Below are 17,856 nucleotides of genomic sequence, written 5' to 3' on the forward strand. Positions count from 1 at the left end.
TCCTGTATGATGAGAGGTGAAACATTACTTGTGCTATCGTGTTTTTCTTCCTCCTGGTGATCTCTTCCCCCTTCCCTCCCATTCAAGCAGAAAGTCTGTATTGTCTTAGAAAAGAAATGTGATGAGATAGAAAGCAGCAATCACTGACTAATTTCTGGCATTTGCTTTTTCAAAAACCTACTGATATGACTTCAGATTAACAAGCCAGGCACACACATTAACCTGTCCCTCTCAAGACCTCAGAGAAATAAGAGCCTGAGGTCTTGGTTTCCCCGGTTGCTGTTAGCAGGGGACTGCTCTTAGCTCCCAGAGACCTCAGTCTTTGTATATAGCCCTGCGCATCTCAGAACCAGCAACAGGTGCCCCCCCCCGCCCCCGCCACCATCTCTCTGGTTCTTCTTCCAACCTCCCATCTCTCAGGGACCACAGCCAGACAAGGTTCTGTGCTTTTAAGGACTTAGGTGGTTACATTGGGACCACCTGGGTAATCCAGGATAATTTCTCTGTCTCAAGGCCTTTCATCCGAGTCACATCTGCAAAGTCCCTCTTGCACTACAGTAATACATTCCCAGGTTCCAGGAATCAGGATATGGACATCTTTGGGGGGTAGCCATTATTCTGTTGACTATTTATTTATTTATTTATTTTAAAGATTTTAGTTATTTATTCAACAGAGATAGAGACAGCCAGTGAGAGAGGGAACACAAGCAGGGGGAGTGGGAGAGGAAGAAGCAGGCTCATAGCAGAGGAGCCTGATGTGGGGCTTGATCCCTTAACGCCGGGATCACACCCTGAGCCCAAGGCAGACGCTTAACCGCTGTGCCACCCAGGCGCCCCTACAGTTACCTATTTAACAAGTTTGATACTGCAAAGAAATAGTAAAGCATAGGTGATTTGGGGTGATAAACTAAATAAATAATAATACTTATTATTGATAATAAATAGCATGAGTGTTATACCTAAGATAATTTGAATTTCCTATCCTCCTTCATTGATGGTCAACAGAGCAAGAATTCTTTTTTCCCCCGTGGCTCTGTACCTTATAGGAACATGTGCATGAGGTAAGATGGGTGTTTCAGAATCTACTTTCTAATTTGTGTCAGGATCCCAGAAGGAAACAGATGACATGTCAGAACTGGGTAATTTGAAGAGAGTTGAATAAGGGGATTATTTATAAAGGCATGGGTAGTAGTTAGAATCCCAGGCCTAGTGACACTCTTAGACTGAAGAGGCAGGGGAAAGAAGCAATTACCAGAACCTGGGGAGGACAGGAATGGAAAGGGTCACCTGACTAAAGGTGTTGTGGCTTTTAGTAGAACAACAGAGCCAACCCACAGCAACCGGGCAGAGAGATTGCCAGCAGCAAAATACCCCAGCCTCACTATCCTTCTGCCCTGCAATCCCCTATTGGTGCATCTCATTGGACAGACCTAAGCAGAAGCCAAGGAGCCTATTGATACTGTCTACTTTTTGAGGTCAAGAGCAGGCTGGAGGAGGGACAGGATAGATTGGAGGAGCTGCAGATGAGGAAGAGGGAGGCTTAAGAAGTTACCAGGATTAAGTACTTGGAAAAAGGTATCTCTACAGCCACCCTCGGCCATTTTTAACACCAAAACCTCACCTAGCTTCCATTTAGGATAAACTCCTGTCCACAGCCTTGGACAGGCTGTTCTGGTCATTTGTGACCCTCCCCAGACCCTGGGCTGCTGAGTGGTCCTCCTCCTCCCCACTTTGGGGATGATATTCTTCACCTGCAGAACATGAGTCAGAAGAATAGTGACCTTAGTGATCTTGTCCACAGTATCGTGACTGTGAAAACTACACGCCCCGGAAGCCATGCTTTTTGTTGACTGCTGCGGGTGATTTTAACTTTCTTTGTGGTGCCCTAGCTATCATTTCCCTTCAGGCCCTAACAGGGGTCTTCATAAGTGTGGACACTGGCCAAGTCAAATCTTCCCCAGATCCCACAGTACAACTGTGGCCTATCAGACCTGGTGGTCTCCCCGCTACACTGAATGGTCCTCAGTCCCCACCCCCATGCACTGGGGGCACTTGGAGGGCCCCTTTCCTACCCCACCCCCAGGAGCAGCATCCACGACTAGGAGTTCTCCACCTCTGCACTCTGTTCATTCCACCAGAGAGCTCTGTGATTCTGCTGTTTGGCTGAGGCCTCATCAGCTTGGTCCAGCCACTGAGAGAAGAAAGAATCCTGGAGAGAAGGGAAGAGGCACGTATGGGGGGCCCACCAAGGGACTGAGAGACAACCAAGATGCAACCACCACCTGGTCAGGCACCACGCAGGATTGTTTTGCCTGCTTAAAAGGAAGAAACCTTTCCATCCATTCTCACCACATGCAAAATCCTAACATTAAAATTAAGTGTAGGGGTGCCTGGGTGGCTCAGTCGGTTGAGCAGTGGACTCTTGATTTTGGCTCAGTCATGATCTCAGGGTCCTGGGATCGAGCCCCACATTGGGCTCTGCACTCAGCAGGGAGTCTGCTACAGGGTGCTCTCTTTCCCTCTGTCCCTCCCCCTGCTCTCTCTCTCTCTCTTAAGTAAATAAATAAATAAATCTGAAAAAATAAATAAAATTAAGTGTGAAAAAAGGAGAGGCCAACCAAGAAATAGACTCTTAACTATAGAGAACAAACTGATGGTTACTGGAGGGGAGGTGGGCCAATGGGGGGGTGAGGGAGCATGCAGAATGGGTTAAACAGGTGATGGGTAGTAAGGAGGTCACGTGTTGTGATGAGCAGCAGGTGTTTTATATATAGGTGATAAGTCACTAAATTCTACACCTGAAACTAATATTGCACTGTTTGTTAACTAGCTGGAATTGAAATAAAACCTTGGGGGAAAAAAGTGTAAAGAAGCAAAATAAACATTTGGTGAAAACTCATTACATTATAGATAGGCCTTTTTTAACTGGTGTGATGTAATTATGTCCCTCCAAACAGCAATGCCTCATCCCTTCCCACTTCACCCATATGATTCTGGTGGGGGCTGCCAGTTACTGTAAACTCCTCCACCCCCACCCCCAGCTGGGGGGCATATCTCAGGATAGACTAAAAAGAGCCCTCTTGGGTTTTCCAAATTGAAACAAGAAGGAAAGATTCTTTTTTAGTTACTAAGCATCTGGCTTGTCCTGGTGAGAAAGCCTATCTTAAGCTGGAAGGACCAAGCCAAAGTGTGGAGGGAGGCAGACATGAGGGCTGCAGAGAGAAAGAACACGAGAGCGCCTGATGGTATTGAATTCCTGGTTCTGGTCGTCCTGGAAGCCAGCCTGACTCCTCTCCTTCCTTCATTTTGTTCACATGAGTCAATCAATTCCCTTTATTGCCTAAGGCAGTTTGAGATGGACTTTTGCCACTCACAACCAATGCTCTTGAATTGGAATTATGGGAAATATGTCTCCAGTTGGCCTAATAGCTAACAAATATGGTTTTAAAATATTAGCAAGACAGGGGTGCCTGGGTGGCCCAATCAGTTAAGCATCTGCCTTTGGCTCAGGTCATAATCTCCAGGTCCTGAGATGGAGCCCCACATCAGGCTCCCTCCTCAGTGGGGATAATCTACCTCCCTCCCACTCTCCCTCTGTGCTCTCCCAATCTCTCTCTCTCTCACACACACAAATAAATAAATAAAATCTTTAAAAAATATTAGCAAGATAATAATATCTAGAAACTCTGTTAGAGGTCTAACACAGCCCAACCTTGCCTACCTGTGTTGGGCCAGGCTCAATGAAGTACGTGGTGATGGTGGTAATGTCAGATGTGATGTCACAGAGCCAGCCAATGCCCGTGATCACGACATGCAGGATGTGTTCCCTGCTGTGCACATAGTGATAGGCAGTGCTAAAGACATTGGCGACACCCTGTAGAGACAGAACATTTTCATTGTCTTTTCTTTTTTAAAATAACAAAATAATCCATCGTTGCATTATTTTATAAAATTAATGATACTCTACTTCTGACATATTGCTCATTAGTTCCCCAAAGGCAGTGTTCCAGAGTCTACTATGCAAAAAAGATCTCAAGAAATCAAAGGTGTAAGGAGAGATCTACTATAAGATCCACATAGCTTATTATGTTTCCTGATAACCATCCAGGGAAATCTGTGATATGTACTGTCAGAGAACAGAGTCAGAAGAATAAGATAAAGCTCGAAATGAGGAAAATATTTAAAAGCCAGAAACTAATGCCAGCCTTGGGCAGATGGGTAGGAGCTGCCCTGATATGATGCAATATTAAACTCTGGATATTTACGTGGCTTCTGTCATCAGATCGGTGGTACAGGCTGTGCTCTGTTCCATGGCCTGCAACATGCTAGATTACACAGTCTTCTCATAGACATAAAGAGAGCCTGTTCCACAGAGAAGGGATAGGAAGTCCTTAGAACCCATCTGTTGTCTTGTTAAGAGACTCCAGGATTTCTTCTCATTCAGTTTTCCCTCCCATCCCCTGTGGTCCTCCATGCGATTCCTTATGTTCCACATATGAGTGAAACCATATGATAATTGTCTTCCTTTGCTTGACTTATAATAATTTTTAAAAAAGAGAGACTCTAGGAACCACAAATTCTTCAAATCTATGTGAATTTTGTAATAGGACCCAAGGCATCACAGGGTAACCCAGGAAACTTTACTGCCAGGGGCTAGAGTCAATTTTTTTTTGTATGTGTGGCAAATAATACTTTATTTTCACAATGTCACTTCTTCATTCTTGGCATGAAATGAAATAAAGTCCCAAACATAAATGGTCAAGTACATTGACCTAGAGATCAGTGTCACTCCTGAACATTTCTCGGTATTACATGGAAAGCACAAGAGGTGACTCCTTATTCTGTCACAGGCACTGTATCGGTTATTAAGGCATACAACACCCCACCCTGCACTTGGGAGAGCAGCAACAGTGTGTCCCAGGAGCTAAGTGGCACTGTGAGCCCAGGCATTGTTAGAGAGTCAATTTAAAATTCTTTTGACATGTTCTCTAACAAGACTATATGTAATTCACCTACTGATAACTCCATACTCCTCCATCTTCTTTTTAATATCTTCACATCATTATTATGTCAGATGAGAGTGAAGCATATTATTAAGAAGATGCCCAGAGAAAAAGGTTCTACCACTTTCCTCAATTATACATCCAATAAATAGGAAGATAAATTTTTATTTTATTTATTTTAAAAGATTTTATTTGAGAGAGAAAGAGAAAGCGTAAGTGGGGGGAGGGGCAGAGGGAGACGGAGAGAATCTCAAGCAGACTCCGTGCTTGATGCCATGACCCCAAGATCATGACCTGAACTGTAACTAAGAGTTGGACGCTCAACTGACTGAGCCACCCAGGTGCCCCAGGAAGAGAAAATTTTAAATCGTGGTAAATAAACATGAAGAGCCAAGGGCTTAGGAAGAAGTGATAAAAAACATAGCAAGTTCCTGATTGCTGCTGCATCTCAGGCCATCATCTTCATAAAGGCTTTCAATCTTCCTTCCTTGAAATTTCTATTCATAAAATCAAATTAAAATGCTTGTAGAAATGGTCCAGTTATCATCTTAAAAGTTGTGATCTAATTTGAAAACATGCATACTCAAGACAGATTTAGGCTTTTTCCTTCATTCTTCATCCTCAAAAATCGTAACACTGAAACCAAGAGCCATGGGAATGTATTTGTGGGAAGAGTAAAAGATTTCTAGTTTCCCCTATTAATAAAACATAAATGCGTCGCTTCTAAGGTTCATTCCTACTTTGCGGGTCTTAATTAGTAGTCTAATGGTTGGATTTCAGTTCTAGAGCATAAAATGCTGTTCCTATGATTAGTGCAATGGGACACATATTAACAGTCTCTCCACAGAGGCTGAGGCATAGACGTGCAACTGAGGCTGAGAGTCCTTCCATGTGTAATGGGGAACCTCTCCAAAGACTGTTAGATATACACAATGAACAGGAACAGGTAGGATGACACTATCTATATATATAGCTTTACTCTCATCTGGTTTTAGGTTTTGCTTTTTAAAAAGTATAGAAGGAGAGGCAATCCTACCATCGCTCTTGAAGAATTCCTCCATGACTTACCTGATAGAATCTGATCTCATGAGGTACAAAGATGTTTATTTTTTTGGGATCTCTTAGGGTGTCAACAGCCATGACCCCAAAGACCCTCATATATACATCCTGAAGAGGCAGAGCCAGGAATGACCCATTTTGATCACTCTTCTTGAGGGAATGGTTCCAGAAAAAGATGTTCCCATGGTGCTGAACTTGGGGGACGTGTATTGGCTTTCCTTCATCCACTACTGTAAAGCTGAGGAATAGGAATATGAGAATGGTAGAAAGGCCCAGGAGAAGGCTTTAGATGAAACTAAATTGCAGGAAATTAAATAAATTCTCCGTTCATAATTATTGGGATTATATGTCAGAGAAGTGGACTCATGAAATTGCCAGTTTGGACAGTCTGACTTGAGAAAAAGATTTAAAAAACAAGCTTAGATCATAACAGGGTAAACATATATAAACAGGATGCTGGAGACATAACTTCTAAAGCAGGCAGAAATAATTGAGCTGATAATGTGAAGCAGAGTCCCAACATGGCAAATCAATGCCTAGGAGTGAGCTCTAGAAATAACCAGGTGAAATTATTCAAGACTAGAAACCCATCACCTCCCACTCCAGAAGCATTGGTGACCTGAGGCATTTCTCTCTCAGGTAGCTAACTAGGATTTCAATACTAGTTTACTTCAGAAAGGGAATTATTTTTTTTTAGAAGGGTAAAACCAACCTCCTCAAGAAATTCTTACCTGATTCCCTTCATGTCCCTGTAGAGCACTCTGTTCAGTACAAATGGAGCATCATCTAAAGTACATGCTACGTTCCTCAATAGAGCTTCCCCTCTATCAGGCAGTAGTTGGTTTTCTTCTAAGAGGGAAATGTGAGCACTGATCTTCTTATTTCCATGGGCTTCAGCGTCCTATGGCAAAATGTTTCTGACCATATATTTGCCAATGGCCAAAGAGCTATTATTTTAATCATGTCTCCCTTCATTAGCCTTTTTGAACATCTGACCCCAATAATTACCATTCATGGGCAGCAGGAAAAAGGCTGACACCACAGCTGTCTCCCAAATCCGAGGTTTTTTTTAATTTTATTTTTATTTTTTATTTTTTAAAGATTTTATTTATTTATGTGACAGAGAGACAGCCAGCGAGAGAGGGAACACAGCAGGAGAGTGGGAGAGGAAGAAGCAGGCTCATAGCGGAGGAGCCTGATGTGGGGCTCGATCCCATAACGCCGGGATCACACCCTGAGCCGAAGGCAGACGCTTAACGACTGCGCTACCCAGGTGCCCCCAAATCTGAGTTTTAATGAGTGGAATTGATTTACTTTATGTCAACTAAACTGGTTTACTTAAAAAAAACCTCTCATCTTACTCAAATGTAGAGGTTTAAAACTTGGATCCCTTTAAACTATAGTCATATAGTCTGGGCTTCACTTAAAAATATTTATTTTAGAGGGCCAGGGCAAGAATATGGCTTCATTTCACTCGTATTTCTTGAGTAGATTTTCACCATCTACTATGAAGTGAATGTAGAAAAAAAAAATGCTCCCAAGGAATTCTTAACATAGTTTGGCAATGACATTTGATTTATGTCACGAAAAAATTTCTTGGGGCCCCAGATTGCAGACTTTATGCAACCACTCTTTCTAATTAAAATAACTGAAAATTCTCTGTACCTAAAATATTATGATGTTATTAACAATACTATGTGTTAACACACATATTGAGCATGTCCATAAGTTGGGGACATGAAGGATGCTTTCCTTGATCTTTGTCTCCTCTTTCTGTATATTTAGGTGTGCTTTTCATGTTTTTTTTTTCTTCTGCTTTCATTCTTTTTCTACATAAAAAATCTATAGAGTAACAAAAATCTACCAAGGATCTCTGAAACAAGTTGGAGTAATACCTCTTTTTCTAGATTGGTCTTTTGTTCCTGGTCACACTGCTTCAAACTACATTGGATAATTCAGCCATTCAGTAAATGAGTCCTTTAATTAAGTGTTGCAATTTAACTGAGATGAGGGACTCCAGGTTCCCTGGACTCGGGGAATCTGTGACATATATAGAAGACAGCCATGCTATTTCTGCCTGGGAAGAGCATCCAGCTTGGGAGTCTTGGAGAGGATGGCAAAGCTGTGGGCAGTGGTCCCATCAGAGGCATGTGTTTTAAGTGACGCGATTCTGTAATAGTATCAGTGTGTTTCTAGGCAGTGTGATGAAATATTGTGTGATGTTGGATCCTACTTTATAATGACATTATGATTTAAATAGTTCCTTTGTAAACCAACTCCCAAAACATCATGCAAGGGAAATGTGGCTTGAAGTGCCTGCACATCTCCTTACTGGTATTTTTCAGTATTAGTCTATTTTCTGCTCTAAGCTTATTTGACTCTCAGCACAAATGAAATTAGAAATCCTAAGACATGATTCTGTCTTTCATACCTTTCTTCTCTATTTTCTACCTTCTCAACCTACAATCATTCCAGTTACATCTTTCCTAGGCTTTGGGTCATTGTAATGTTTGGGAATGAATAAAACATCTATAGTAGTACCCAGTGATTTTTCAGGAGAATTTAGTGTGATCCCCCTTTGCAACCAATGACCATCACCTACTATCAGGAAATTTTTCCTCATATATATCACTTTAGAAAAACATACCTGGGTGAGGGCGTTAAAGGTCTCAGTGTACACTGGCTCCAGGGATACCCCACTTGTCTCTGCAGCATGCTGGATTTGGTACAGCCACTTCCATCTGGCACAATTCCTCAGATTCTCAATATGGCTCCTTTCTAAAGTATTCATCAGAAACTCCACAACACTTTCCAGAACATGATCTTCATTGCCCCTGAGTTCAGATACAACCAATTCTATGTATTTCTGAAACTGTTTTAAAGACAACTTCACTTCTTGGCCAGGGTGTGGCTTTGGAAATTGGATGTGTAGTTTAGCTAAAAGACATAAGCATAAAACCAAGAACTAATCAAAAATTCACTTATCTATGAGGAATATTTCATTCCCCTCTTATAGCCAACTGAAGCCCCTGATAATTGCTCCCCCATGGAAAATCAGGTATATCAAAGGCATCTCAAAGCCCAAGGGACCATCTTACAGTAGCTCCCTGTATTGAGCTCAAGATGTCCTGTGTCATCTTCCCTGTTTCCGTTTTGTTTCTTTTTTAATGTTTTTTAATTAAAAAAAATTTTTTTGAAGGATTGAGAGAGAGCGGGGGGCGGGGAGGGAGATGAGAGTGGGATGAGGAACAGAGGGAGAGGGAGAGAGAGAATTATAAGCAGGCTCCACGCCCAGCTGGATGTGGGGCTTGATCTCACAACCGTGAGATCATAACCTGAACCAAAATCAAGAGTTGGATGCTTCAACAACTGAGCCATCCAGGCCACCTTCTGTTTCATTTTTTTAACTCTACCACACTCAACTTTGACTCCTCCCTACTTTTTACCTTCCATATCCAGTAGGCCACTTAATCTTATCCTGTTAGCCTTTGGCAATGTACCTTGTTGCCACTCCTTTCCATTCCTACTTCCATAATCCCAAACCAGTATTAATCATTTTATACATAATTAGATTACCAAGAGTAAGGTTTAATACATATTTATAAAATTAAATTACAACACGACTTGCAACAAAAAGGAGAATCAGACCTATAAATACAGAGAACAAACTTATGGTTGCCAGAGGGAAGGGAGGTAGGGGGATGGACAGAAAGTGTAAAGGGGGGGCGTCTGGGTGGCTCAGTTGTTAAGCGTCTGCCTTCGGCTCAGGGCATGATCCCGGCGTTCTGGGATCGAGCCCCACATCAGGCTCTTCTGCTATGAGCCTGCTTCTTCCTCTCCCACTCCCCCTGCTTGTGTTCCCTCTCTCGCTGGCTGTCTCTCTCTCTGTCAAATAAACAAATAAAATCTTAAAAAAAAAAAAAGAAAGGGTGAAGGGGAGTGGGAGATACAGACTTCTAGTTATAGAATGAATAAGTCACTGGAATAAAAGGCACAGCATAGGGAATATAGTCAATGATATTGTAATAGTGTTGTATGGGGACAGATGGTAGCTACACTTGAGGTAAGCATAGCATAACATAACATATAGAGAAGTTCAATCACTATGTTGTACTCCTGAAACTAATGTAACATTGTGTGTCAACTATATGCAAATTAAAAAATTTTAAATATATATAAATATATAAATAAATATCACACAACTAGAATGAACCTCAAAGGCACTAAGTCAAATTTATGGCTTTTATTAATCATGCCACTTAAATAATCATAAACACCCCCAATTATTCTAAACAATATCTAATAAAAAGATATCAACACACAAAAATAAAAAAAATAAACACAACTTGCATTATGCAATTCCCTCGTTCAAAAGTCTTACCATATTCTGGGACAGATGACAGCTACACTTGAGGTGAGCACAGCATAAAGTATAGAGAAGCTGAATCACTATGTTGTACACCTAATGTAACATTGTGTGTCAACCATACTGAAATTTAAAAATTAAAAATAAATAAAAATTAAGAGACAGGGAAAAAAGTCCTACCATATCCAGATCCAGGCCATTTTCCAATAATATCTAGCCATAATATCATATAGAAATTATTTGCTCCAGTATCTCCATTCTACTTATGGTCTGACCATGCTTTGCACACTTCTGCATCCATAGCTTTTATTTTTTTGATTGTACAATTACAAATGTGCTGCCAAACCTGAACATCACCCATAACACATCTTCCTCCATGGCCTGCCCTTGGTCCATCTCCTGCCTCCTCACAACCCCATCAATATCCTGAAATGTTGCTTATGTCTTATCTTCCCCTTCCTTTTATTTTCCCAATAATGTTATTGTGTGTGTGTGTATTTCTAAACAACATGTGGTTTAGTTTTGCCTATTTGTAAACTTCAGAAAAAGGACATCATACTATATGTAGTTTTCTGGGACTTACTTTTTTATTCCACGTCATGCTACCATATCCAGCCATGTTGTTCTTTTGGCTGTGACTCATTCATTTTCACCACTATATAGTACGTCATTTTGTGAGCATACTGCCATGGATTTATTGTCCTGTCCGTGGACCTGCAGGTTGTCTCCAGGGTTTTGCTCTTATGAACAGTGCTGTGAACATTTTTATACATGTCTCCTGGTGCACATGTGCAAGTTTCTTTGACACTTATTATAAACTAATAAGTCATAGGGTATGTGCCCTTCTCATTTAAATTTCAAAATCTCTCCTTCCTGAAGAAGGCTTCCGCCACAATTTCTCCTTCCCTTGAAAGACAAGTAGCCATTCTATATCAGCTATTTGACAATTAACAAATACTGCCTGGTACATTTAGACATCTTACCAGTGAAAGCTGCTCGTTTTTATAGTTGGACTTTCATAGTTGTTGCTCTTTAGCATTCACTCATCTTTCTCCTGTTACTTGTATCCCAAATTTTGCTTTGGGGAAACTACTCCACTCTCATTTCACTTTGTGTGTTTGAATGGGATTCCACTCGTGGTCCTAGAGGTACAGCATGCATCGTGGGCCTAAACCAGTCAGGACACTCTACCCCCTCAGCCAGAGTGGTTGGTTGAGTCTAGATGAATGCCAGACTCTTTGCTTGAATTATTAGGAAGAGGACATTTTCCTTTTTATTCCCACTGGACTTGAATAAACCTGTGAGGATGTGAGACTGGACCTAGTCTCCACAGAGGGAAAGGCTGTATGAAAATGGAGTCAAAACATAGAAAAGAGCAGGCTCAGGCTGAAAAAGACAAAAAGAAAGAAGCAGACATTTGTTGTAATGCCATTATTTGAACTCCCAAATCTAGCTGCGTCCTGAAATAGCCCTGTACTTTTCCATCATGTGAACCAATAAAGTCTTTATTCATTTAACACCCTGGGCTGCATTTTCTATTACTTGGACTCAAAGGGTCCTAATTGATATAGTCTTGAATTAAAATAAAAGTAACTTGTGAGTTCTTCCTCTTCCATATCTTCTTCTTCTTCTCCTTCTCCTTTTATTCCTTTCCCTTCTTGACCAATTTGGTCCTAAGCCATTGGTAGGGCAGGACAAGGTAAGCACCTGCTCCTGATCAAAGGAAGCTAGAGTGGCCCAGAGTGGGGTATCTGAATCCAGTGGGGTACGGAGGGCATTGTTCAGGAAGTGACTTGGCATGGGTTGTCAGAGCCTGAGCAGGTGAAGATGTTATCCATGAAGATAGGCAATCTTCAGCCTATCTGAGTGAAGAGCGTGGCCCTGCAAAAGTTTTTAGCTTGGGGTATTAGAACCTAAGCAGGAAGAAGAGGATATCTACATGGGGTATTTAGGCCTAAGCAGAGTGAGAAGGACATCCAAATGGAGGGACAGCTTGACATGGGAAGTCATAACTTAAACAGAGTGAGAAGAGTATTCATGTGGAGAGACAGCCCGGCATGGGGAATCAAGGCCCAAGCAAAATGAAGAGGGCTTCCAGGTAGGAGTCACCTCAGCATAAGGAATCAGAAGCTTGAGCAGATTGAGGAGAGCATCCACAGGAGAAGATGCCTTGTCACAGAATGTCAGAACCTAAGGGATGTGCGAAGGATATTTACATGGAGGGGGGATTCTGGTGTGGGATGTCAGAGTCTGAGCAGTGTAAGGAGGGAAACTGTGGGAAGGAAGATTAATACAGGGTGTAGGAACTTAAGTGTAGTGAGAAGGAAAAGACATCCGTGTGGGGAGAAGACAGTGTGGTGGGAGATTAGTTCCATAAAGGGGGGTTGATTAGATAGATGATAGATAGATAGATAGATAGATAGATGATAGATAGATAGATAGATAGATAGATAATAGATAAATAATACAAGCAAGAGAGAAGGGAGCTACAAAAAAAGGGAGAAAACTAGAATGAACCTTGTTACTATTTTGGCCTGGGAAGTATGGGCGTGAACTTATGGTTTTTAATATTAATGGATATTTATAGAGATATGTACCGATGTAAATGTTTACACACACACACACACACACACACACACACACACACACACATTCCCCAAGAGAAACTTGGGAGTAGTGACCCAGGAGCAATAAGCATGTGTAGAACCAAGACCTTGGCCTCTAAATACCATTCTCCACTAAAAGAAACCAGGGTTCCTTAGTTGATTCCAGGGTGGGAGCAGAGAAACTATAAGACAAATCTAGAAGATCTCATTGTGCAAAGCAAGGAGGTGCTCAAAGAATGATAGATACATGTTAAAAGGACACAGGAGACATTCTGGCAGTTTCTTATATAACTAAAAATACACCTACCCTATAGCCCAGAAATCCTACTCCTAGGATTTCTACTCTCTTTATTTAAAGAGAAATAAAAACATAGATCCACATAAAAGATTTGTACAAGATTGTTTATAGCATCTTTATTCATAATAGCCAAGAGCTGGCAACAGTCTAAGTGTCTATCAGTTGGAGAATGGACTAACAAACTGTAGAACATTCATATAATGGAATACTACTCAGAAGAAAAAGAAGCAAATTGTTGGTATATGTAACAACATGTAAGAATCTCAAGAAAAAATACGCTGAGTGAAAGAAGCCTTATGCAAAAGGTTACATACAAACGATTCCATAAGTATGGATTAGAAGGGATAAAACATATCTATAGTGGAAAACAACCAGAAGAGTGGTTGTCCTGGGGATTTGGTGATGGGGATTGCATAAGAAAGGGGAATGAGGGAACTTTGTGTTCTATATCTTAAATAGAGATCTTGGATGCACAAGTTATGCTTTGCCAAAACTCAGTGAATGCACACTTAAAAATTGTGTGTTTTGTCATGTGTAATTTAACTCAAAGGACAAAAAAACCTGTTAAATATATCAAACTCTAATTAAAGATATACATGCTGAAGTGTTTAGGGAGGAGTGTATTGATGTCTGCAATTTATTTTGAAATTTATCAGAAACAAGAGAAATGGAAGGATAGAGGGATAAAGAGATGAATTAATAGATAATTTTTAAAAGTGTAGTAAAATGTTAATGGTTGAATCTAGGTGGTGGGTATATAGGTGATCACTGTAAAATACTTTCAGCTTTGCTGTATGCTTGAAAATTTTTAAAAAGATTTTTGAGAGAGAATGAGCACATGAGCGAGGGGAGGGGCAGAGGGAGAGAATCTCAAGCAGACTCTGTGCAGCCTGGGCATGGGGCTTGATTTCACGACCCTGAGATCATGACCTGAGCCAAAAACAAGAGTCAGAGGCTTAACCAACTGAACCACCCAGGAGCCCCTGAAATTTTTCATAATAGAATATTGGAGGGAGGGGAACCTGGGTGGCTCAGTCAGTTAAGTGCGTCTGCATTTGGCTCAGGTCATGACCCAAGGTCCTGGAATCAAGTCCTGATACTGGGCTTCCTGCTCAGTGGGGAGCCTGCTTCTCCCTCTCCTTCTGCCATTGCCCCCACTTGTGTTCTCTGGCTCTATCTCTCTGTCAAATAAATAAATAAAATCTTTATAAAAAAATGTTGGAGGGAAGAGGAAGACATGGCCAGACTGAAAAGACTCCCAATTGGTCAAATCTGGGACAATAGGAGCATTAAAATAAATAGTGATAGTATTGGATCACAACCCATTGAATAAGATAGGAAAACATGAATACATATTTTATAATAAATGAACAAAAAGTTTGACAAGGAAAGGAGTGATTCTGGGGGGCCTGGCTGGCTCAGTTGGTAGAGCATTCGACTTGATCTTGGGGTTGTGAGTTTGAGCCCCACATTGGGTGTAGGAATTACTTAAAAATAAAATCTTAAAATAAAAAGGGAATGTTTCTATGGTTTCAAAGTACAATCACAAAAAACTTATTACAAAGGGAAAAAGAGTAATTTTTAAATGGAAGGGACTGACAGATATCACTTTTTAAAAATTCCAGTGTAGTTAACATAGAGTGTTATGTTAGTTTCAGATGTACAGTATAGTGATTCAACAATTCCATGTATTACTCAGTGTTCATTAAGATAAGTGTACTCTTTAATCCCCTTCACCTATTTCACCCATCCCCTCACCCACTTCCCCTCTGCTAACCATCAGTTTGTTCTCTAGAGTCAAGAATCTGTTTTTTGGTTTATCTTCTCCCCCCGCCCCAAACTTTGTTTTGCTTCTTAAATTCCACATATGAGTGAAGTTTTATGGAATTTGTCTTTCTCTGACTTATTTCACTTATTTCACTTAGCAGAATACTCTCTAGCTTCACCCATGTTGTTGCCAATTGTAGTTCTGTTTTTAATTTTTTGAGGAACCTCCACAGATATCATGGTATTATCATGGGACTTCTGCTAAGATTCAATGACAAAACACAGTGTCACTTACATGGTAGTTCTGCTGAAGGTGAATAATCTGAATTTAATCATAAGGAAACATTAGACCAACCTAAAAGGAGGACAAACTAAAAACAACCGCCCTATAATCTTCAAAAATGTCAAAGTCATGGCAATTAAGGAAAGGCTGAGGAGTTTCTTAGAGATCCCTTGTTTCAGAGTGAAGAAACAGAAGTTGTTTTACACTATTTGTCCAGTTTTCAGTTTCTTTAAAAAAACACAATGTGAGTTTTTCAAACATGGTTCTTAAATGTTCAAGATGTATGGAATTTGTTGACAAAATGCATCACCAAAATGTTATAACTTTAAGAAAGTTAGATGTCCTCCTTAAATAGAAACTTATATGGGGGTGCCTGGGTGGCTCAGTTGGTTAAGCATCTAACTCTTGATTTCAGCTCAGGTCTTGATCTCAGGGTTGGGAGTTCAAGACCCATGCTGGGCTCCATGCTGGGTGTGGAGCCTACTTAAAAAAAGGAAACATATATTAAAGCAGATCTTATTTAATAGATAATTAAAGTGCATACATATTCCAACAAATAAATGTTAATTGCTATTCCTTGGGAAGTAATGGGGAAGGAGTGATTTATTCCAATAATTCTACAGTATAGACAGATCATATGTTTTACAGCTTTTATGTGTGATAGTTCTTCTCAGGAGATTAGGCTGTATTAGACAGGAATAAAAGAGGAAAATTACTGGTTAAAAGTTTCAAGTTGCCCTTCCATATAAAAAACTTGCAACTTGAGGATACCAGCAGAAACATTTATAGAAATTTCTCATACTGTGACTTTATCCTATTTCTCCAATTTTTATCCAGTTTTTAATCTTTGACACTGAAATAGATAAGAAGGGTAGAGCAAAACAAAACAACAAAGAGCTATTTGAAGATTTGCTGATCAGTTATTAGCTGATGTTTGAATTTAGAATTTTCTCCCTTTTTGGGGCACCTGGGTGGCTCAGTCGTTAAGCATCTGCCTTTGGCTCAGGGCGTGATCCCAGCATTCTGGGATTGAGCCCCGCATCAGGCTCCTCCACTGGGAGCCTGCTTCTTCCTCTCCCACTCCCCCTGCTTGTGTTCCCTCTCTCGCTGGCTGTCTCTCTCTCTGTGTCAAATAAATAAATAAAATCTATAAAAAAAAGAATTTTCTCCCTTTTTAAAGGAAGCTAAATCTGCGTTTCTGCTTCCATCTGGCCCTCAGCTCAGCAGTCATCTCCTCAGGCCAGGTGGCTACCAATATGTGTTCAGAGAGAGTCATTTTGTGTAAGCCTACCCTTGGAGAGAATAATTTGTTCTTCCTGCTTGCAGAAATTTATTTCTGGCAGCAGATTCTGCCTCCTCATTACTTTCCTCCTTCTCATTTGCTGGGCTTAATCCGTTACGTTTTATGCTTTCTACCTATCCCTATTGCTGTACTTCAGTCATATGTATTGGAACTTCCTTGTAATATCATCCTCAGGCTTCTTAAATTCTAGAAATCATCATGTCTAACTCCTGCCTTTTACAAATGAAGACACCTGGATCTGTCGAGTTTCAGTAACTTGCCTTTGGTCATGTGACTATTTTTTTAAAAAAGATTTTACTTATTTATTAGAGGGGGAGGCAGAGGGAGAGGGAAAGGCAGACTGCCCACTGAGCAGGGAGACTGATGTGGGGCTCGATCCGAGAACCCTGGGATCATAACCTGAGCCAAAGGCAGATGCTTAACCGACTGAGCCACCCAGGCACCCCTAGCCATGTGACCATTAAGTGAAAGATCCAGTATTGGAACCCAGCTCTCTTGACCATTGTGTAGTGTCCTTTCCTCTATAGGACATGATTCTGTATTATGAAGTTTGCCCACCTTATAAGTGGAAACCACCTCATTGTGCCCTTTGATGCTTCATTCTTTGGATGCAGTCTAAGACAAGTAGTGTAGTGTAATGTAAAGTTTGCAGAAGACATAGTGAATGAAAAACACACGGCAACTGATAAACTTAGGTAACATTTGAAGATCAATGAATACAATAATTTTGAAAGGGTTGAAGAACATAACTAACCCTGATCATTCGTTCTTATCATGCACCATATACTTTATGAATTGGAAATCTAGTATGTTTTACCTTTGCTAAAATAATATATGGATTTAATATATAAAGGAAAGCATGAACTTCAAACTGAAATGACTGTAATATTGTATTGTGATGGAAATCTACAAAATTCTTTTATTTTAAATTTTTTAATAGATGTGTGCAAATGAATGCAGTTGTTTGACCAAGGAGGACAATAAGGGATATTGGCGTCTATGTATTCCATCTTGGCATTATACCCCTAGGTCTATCCATGTTGTTACAAATGGCAAGATTTCATTCTTTTTTTATGGTTGAGTAATACTCTGATATATATATATATATATATATATATATATATATATATATACACATATATATACATATACATATACATATATATGTATG

The 17,856-nt window shown here is 40.4% G+C and overlaps 1 protein-coding gene across 1 annotated transcript in view; it reads right to left on the bottom strand.

Moving 5' to 3' along the window:
- Positions 1-17,856, bottom strand: part of EFCAB5 (EF-hand calcium binding domain 5) — a 168,099-nt gene that overhangs the window by 23,054 nt on the left and 127,189 nt on the right. Inside the window, exons 16-19 of the mRNA XM_034640619.1 lie at positions 8,710-8,999; positions 6,794-6,963; positions 6,072-6,300; positions 3,722-3,874 (exon numbers count right to left, since the gene is read on the bottom strand). Coding sequence (XP_034496510.1) covers positions 3,722-3,874; positions 6,072-6,300; positions 6,794-6,963; positions 8,710-8,999 — 842 coding nt within the window. The remainder of the gene's footprint in view (positions 1-3,721; positions 3,875-6,071; positions 6,301-6,793; positions 6,964-8,709; positions 9,000-17,856) is intronic.

This window comes from Ailuropoda melanoleuca, chromosome 13, assembly GCF_002007445.2.
Source record: "Ailuropoda melanoleuca isolate Jingjing chromosome 13, ASM200744v2, whole genome shotgun sequence".
In the NCBI taxonomy this organism is placed as follows: domain Eukaryota; kingdom Metazoa; phylum Chordata; class Mammalia; order Carnivora; family Ursidae; genus Ailuropoda; species Ailuropoda melanoleuca.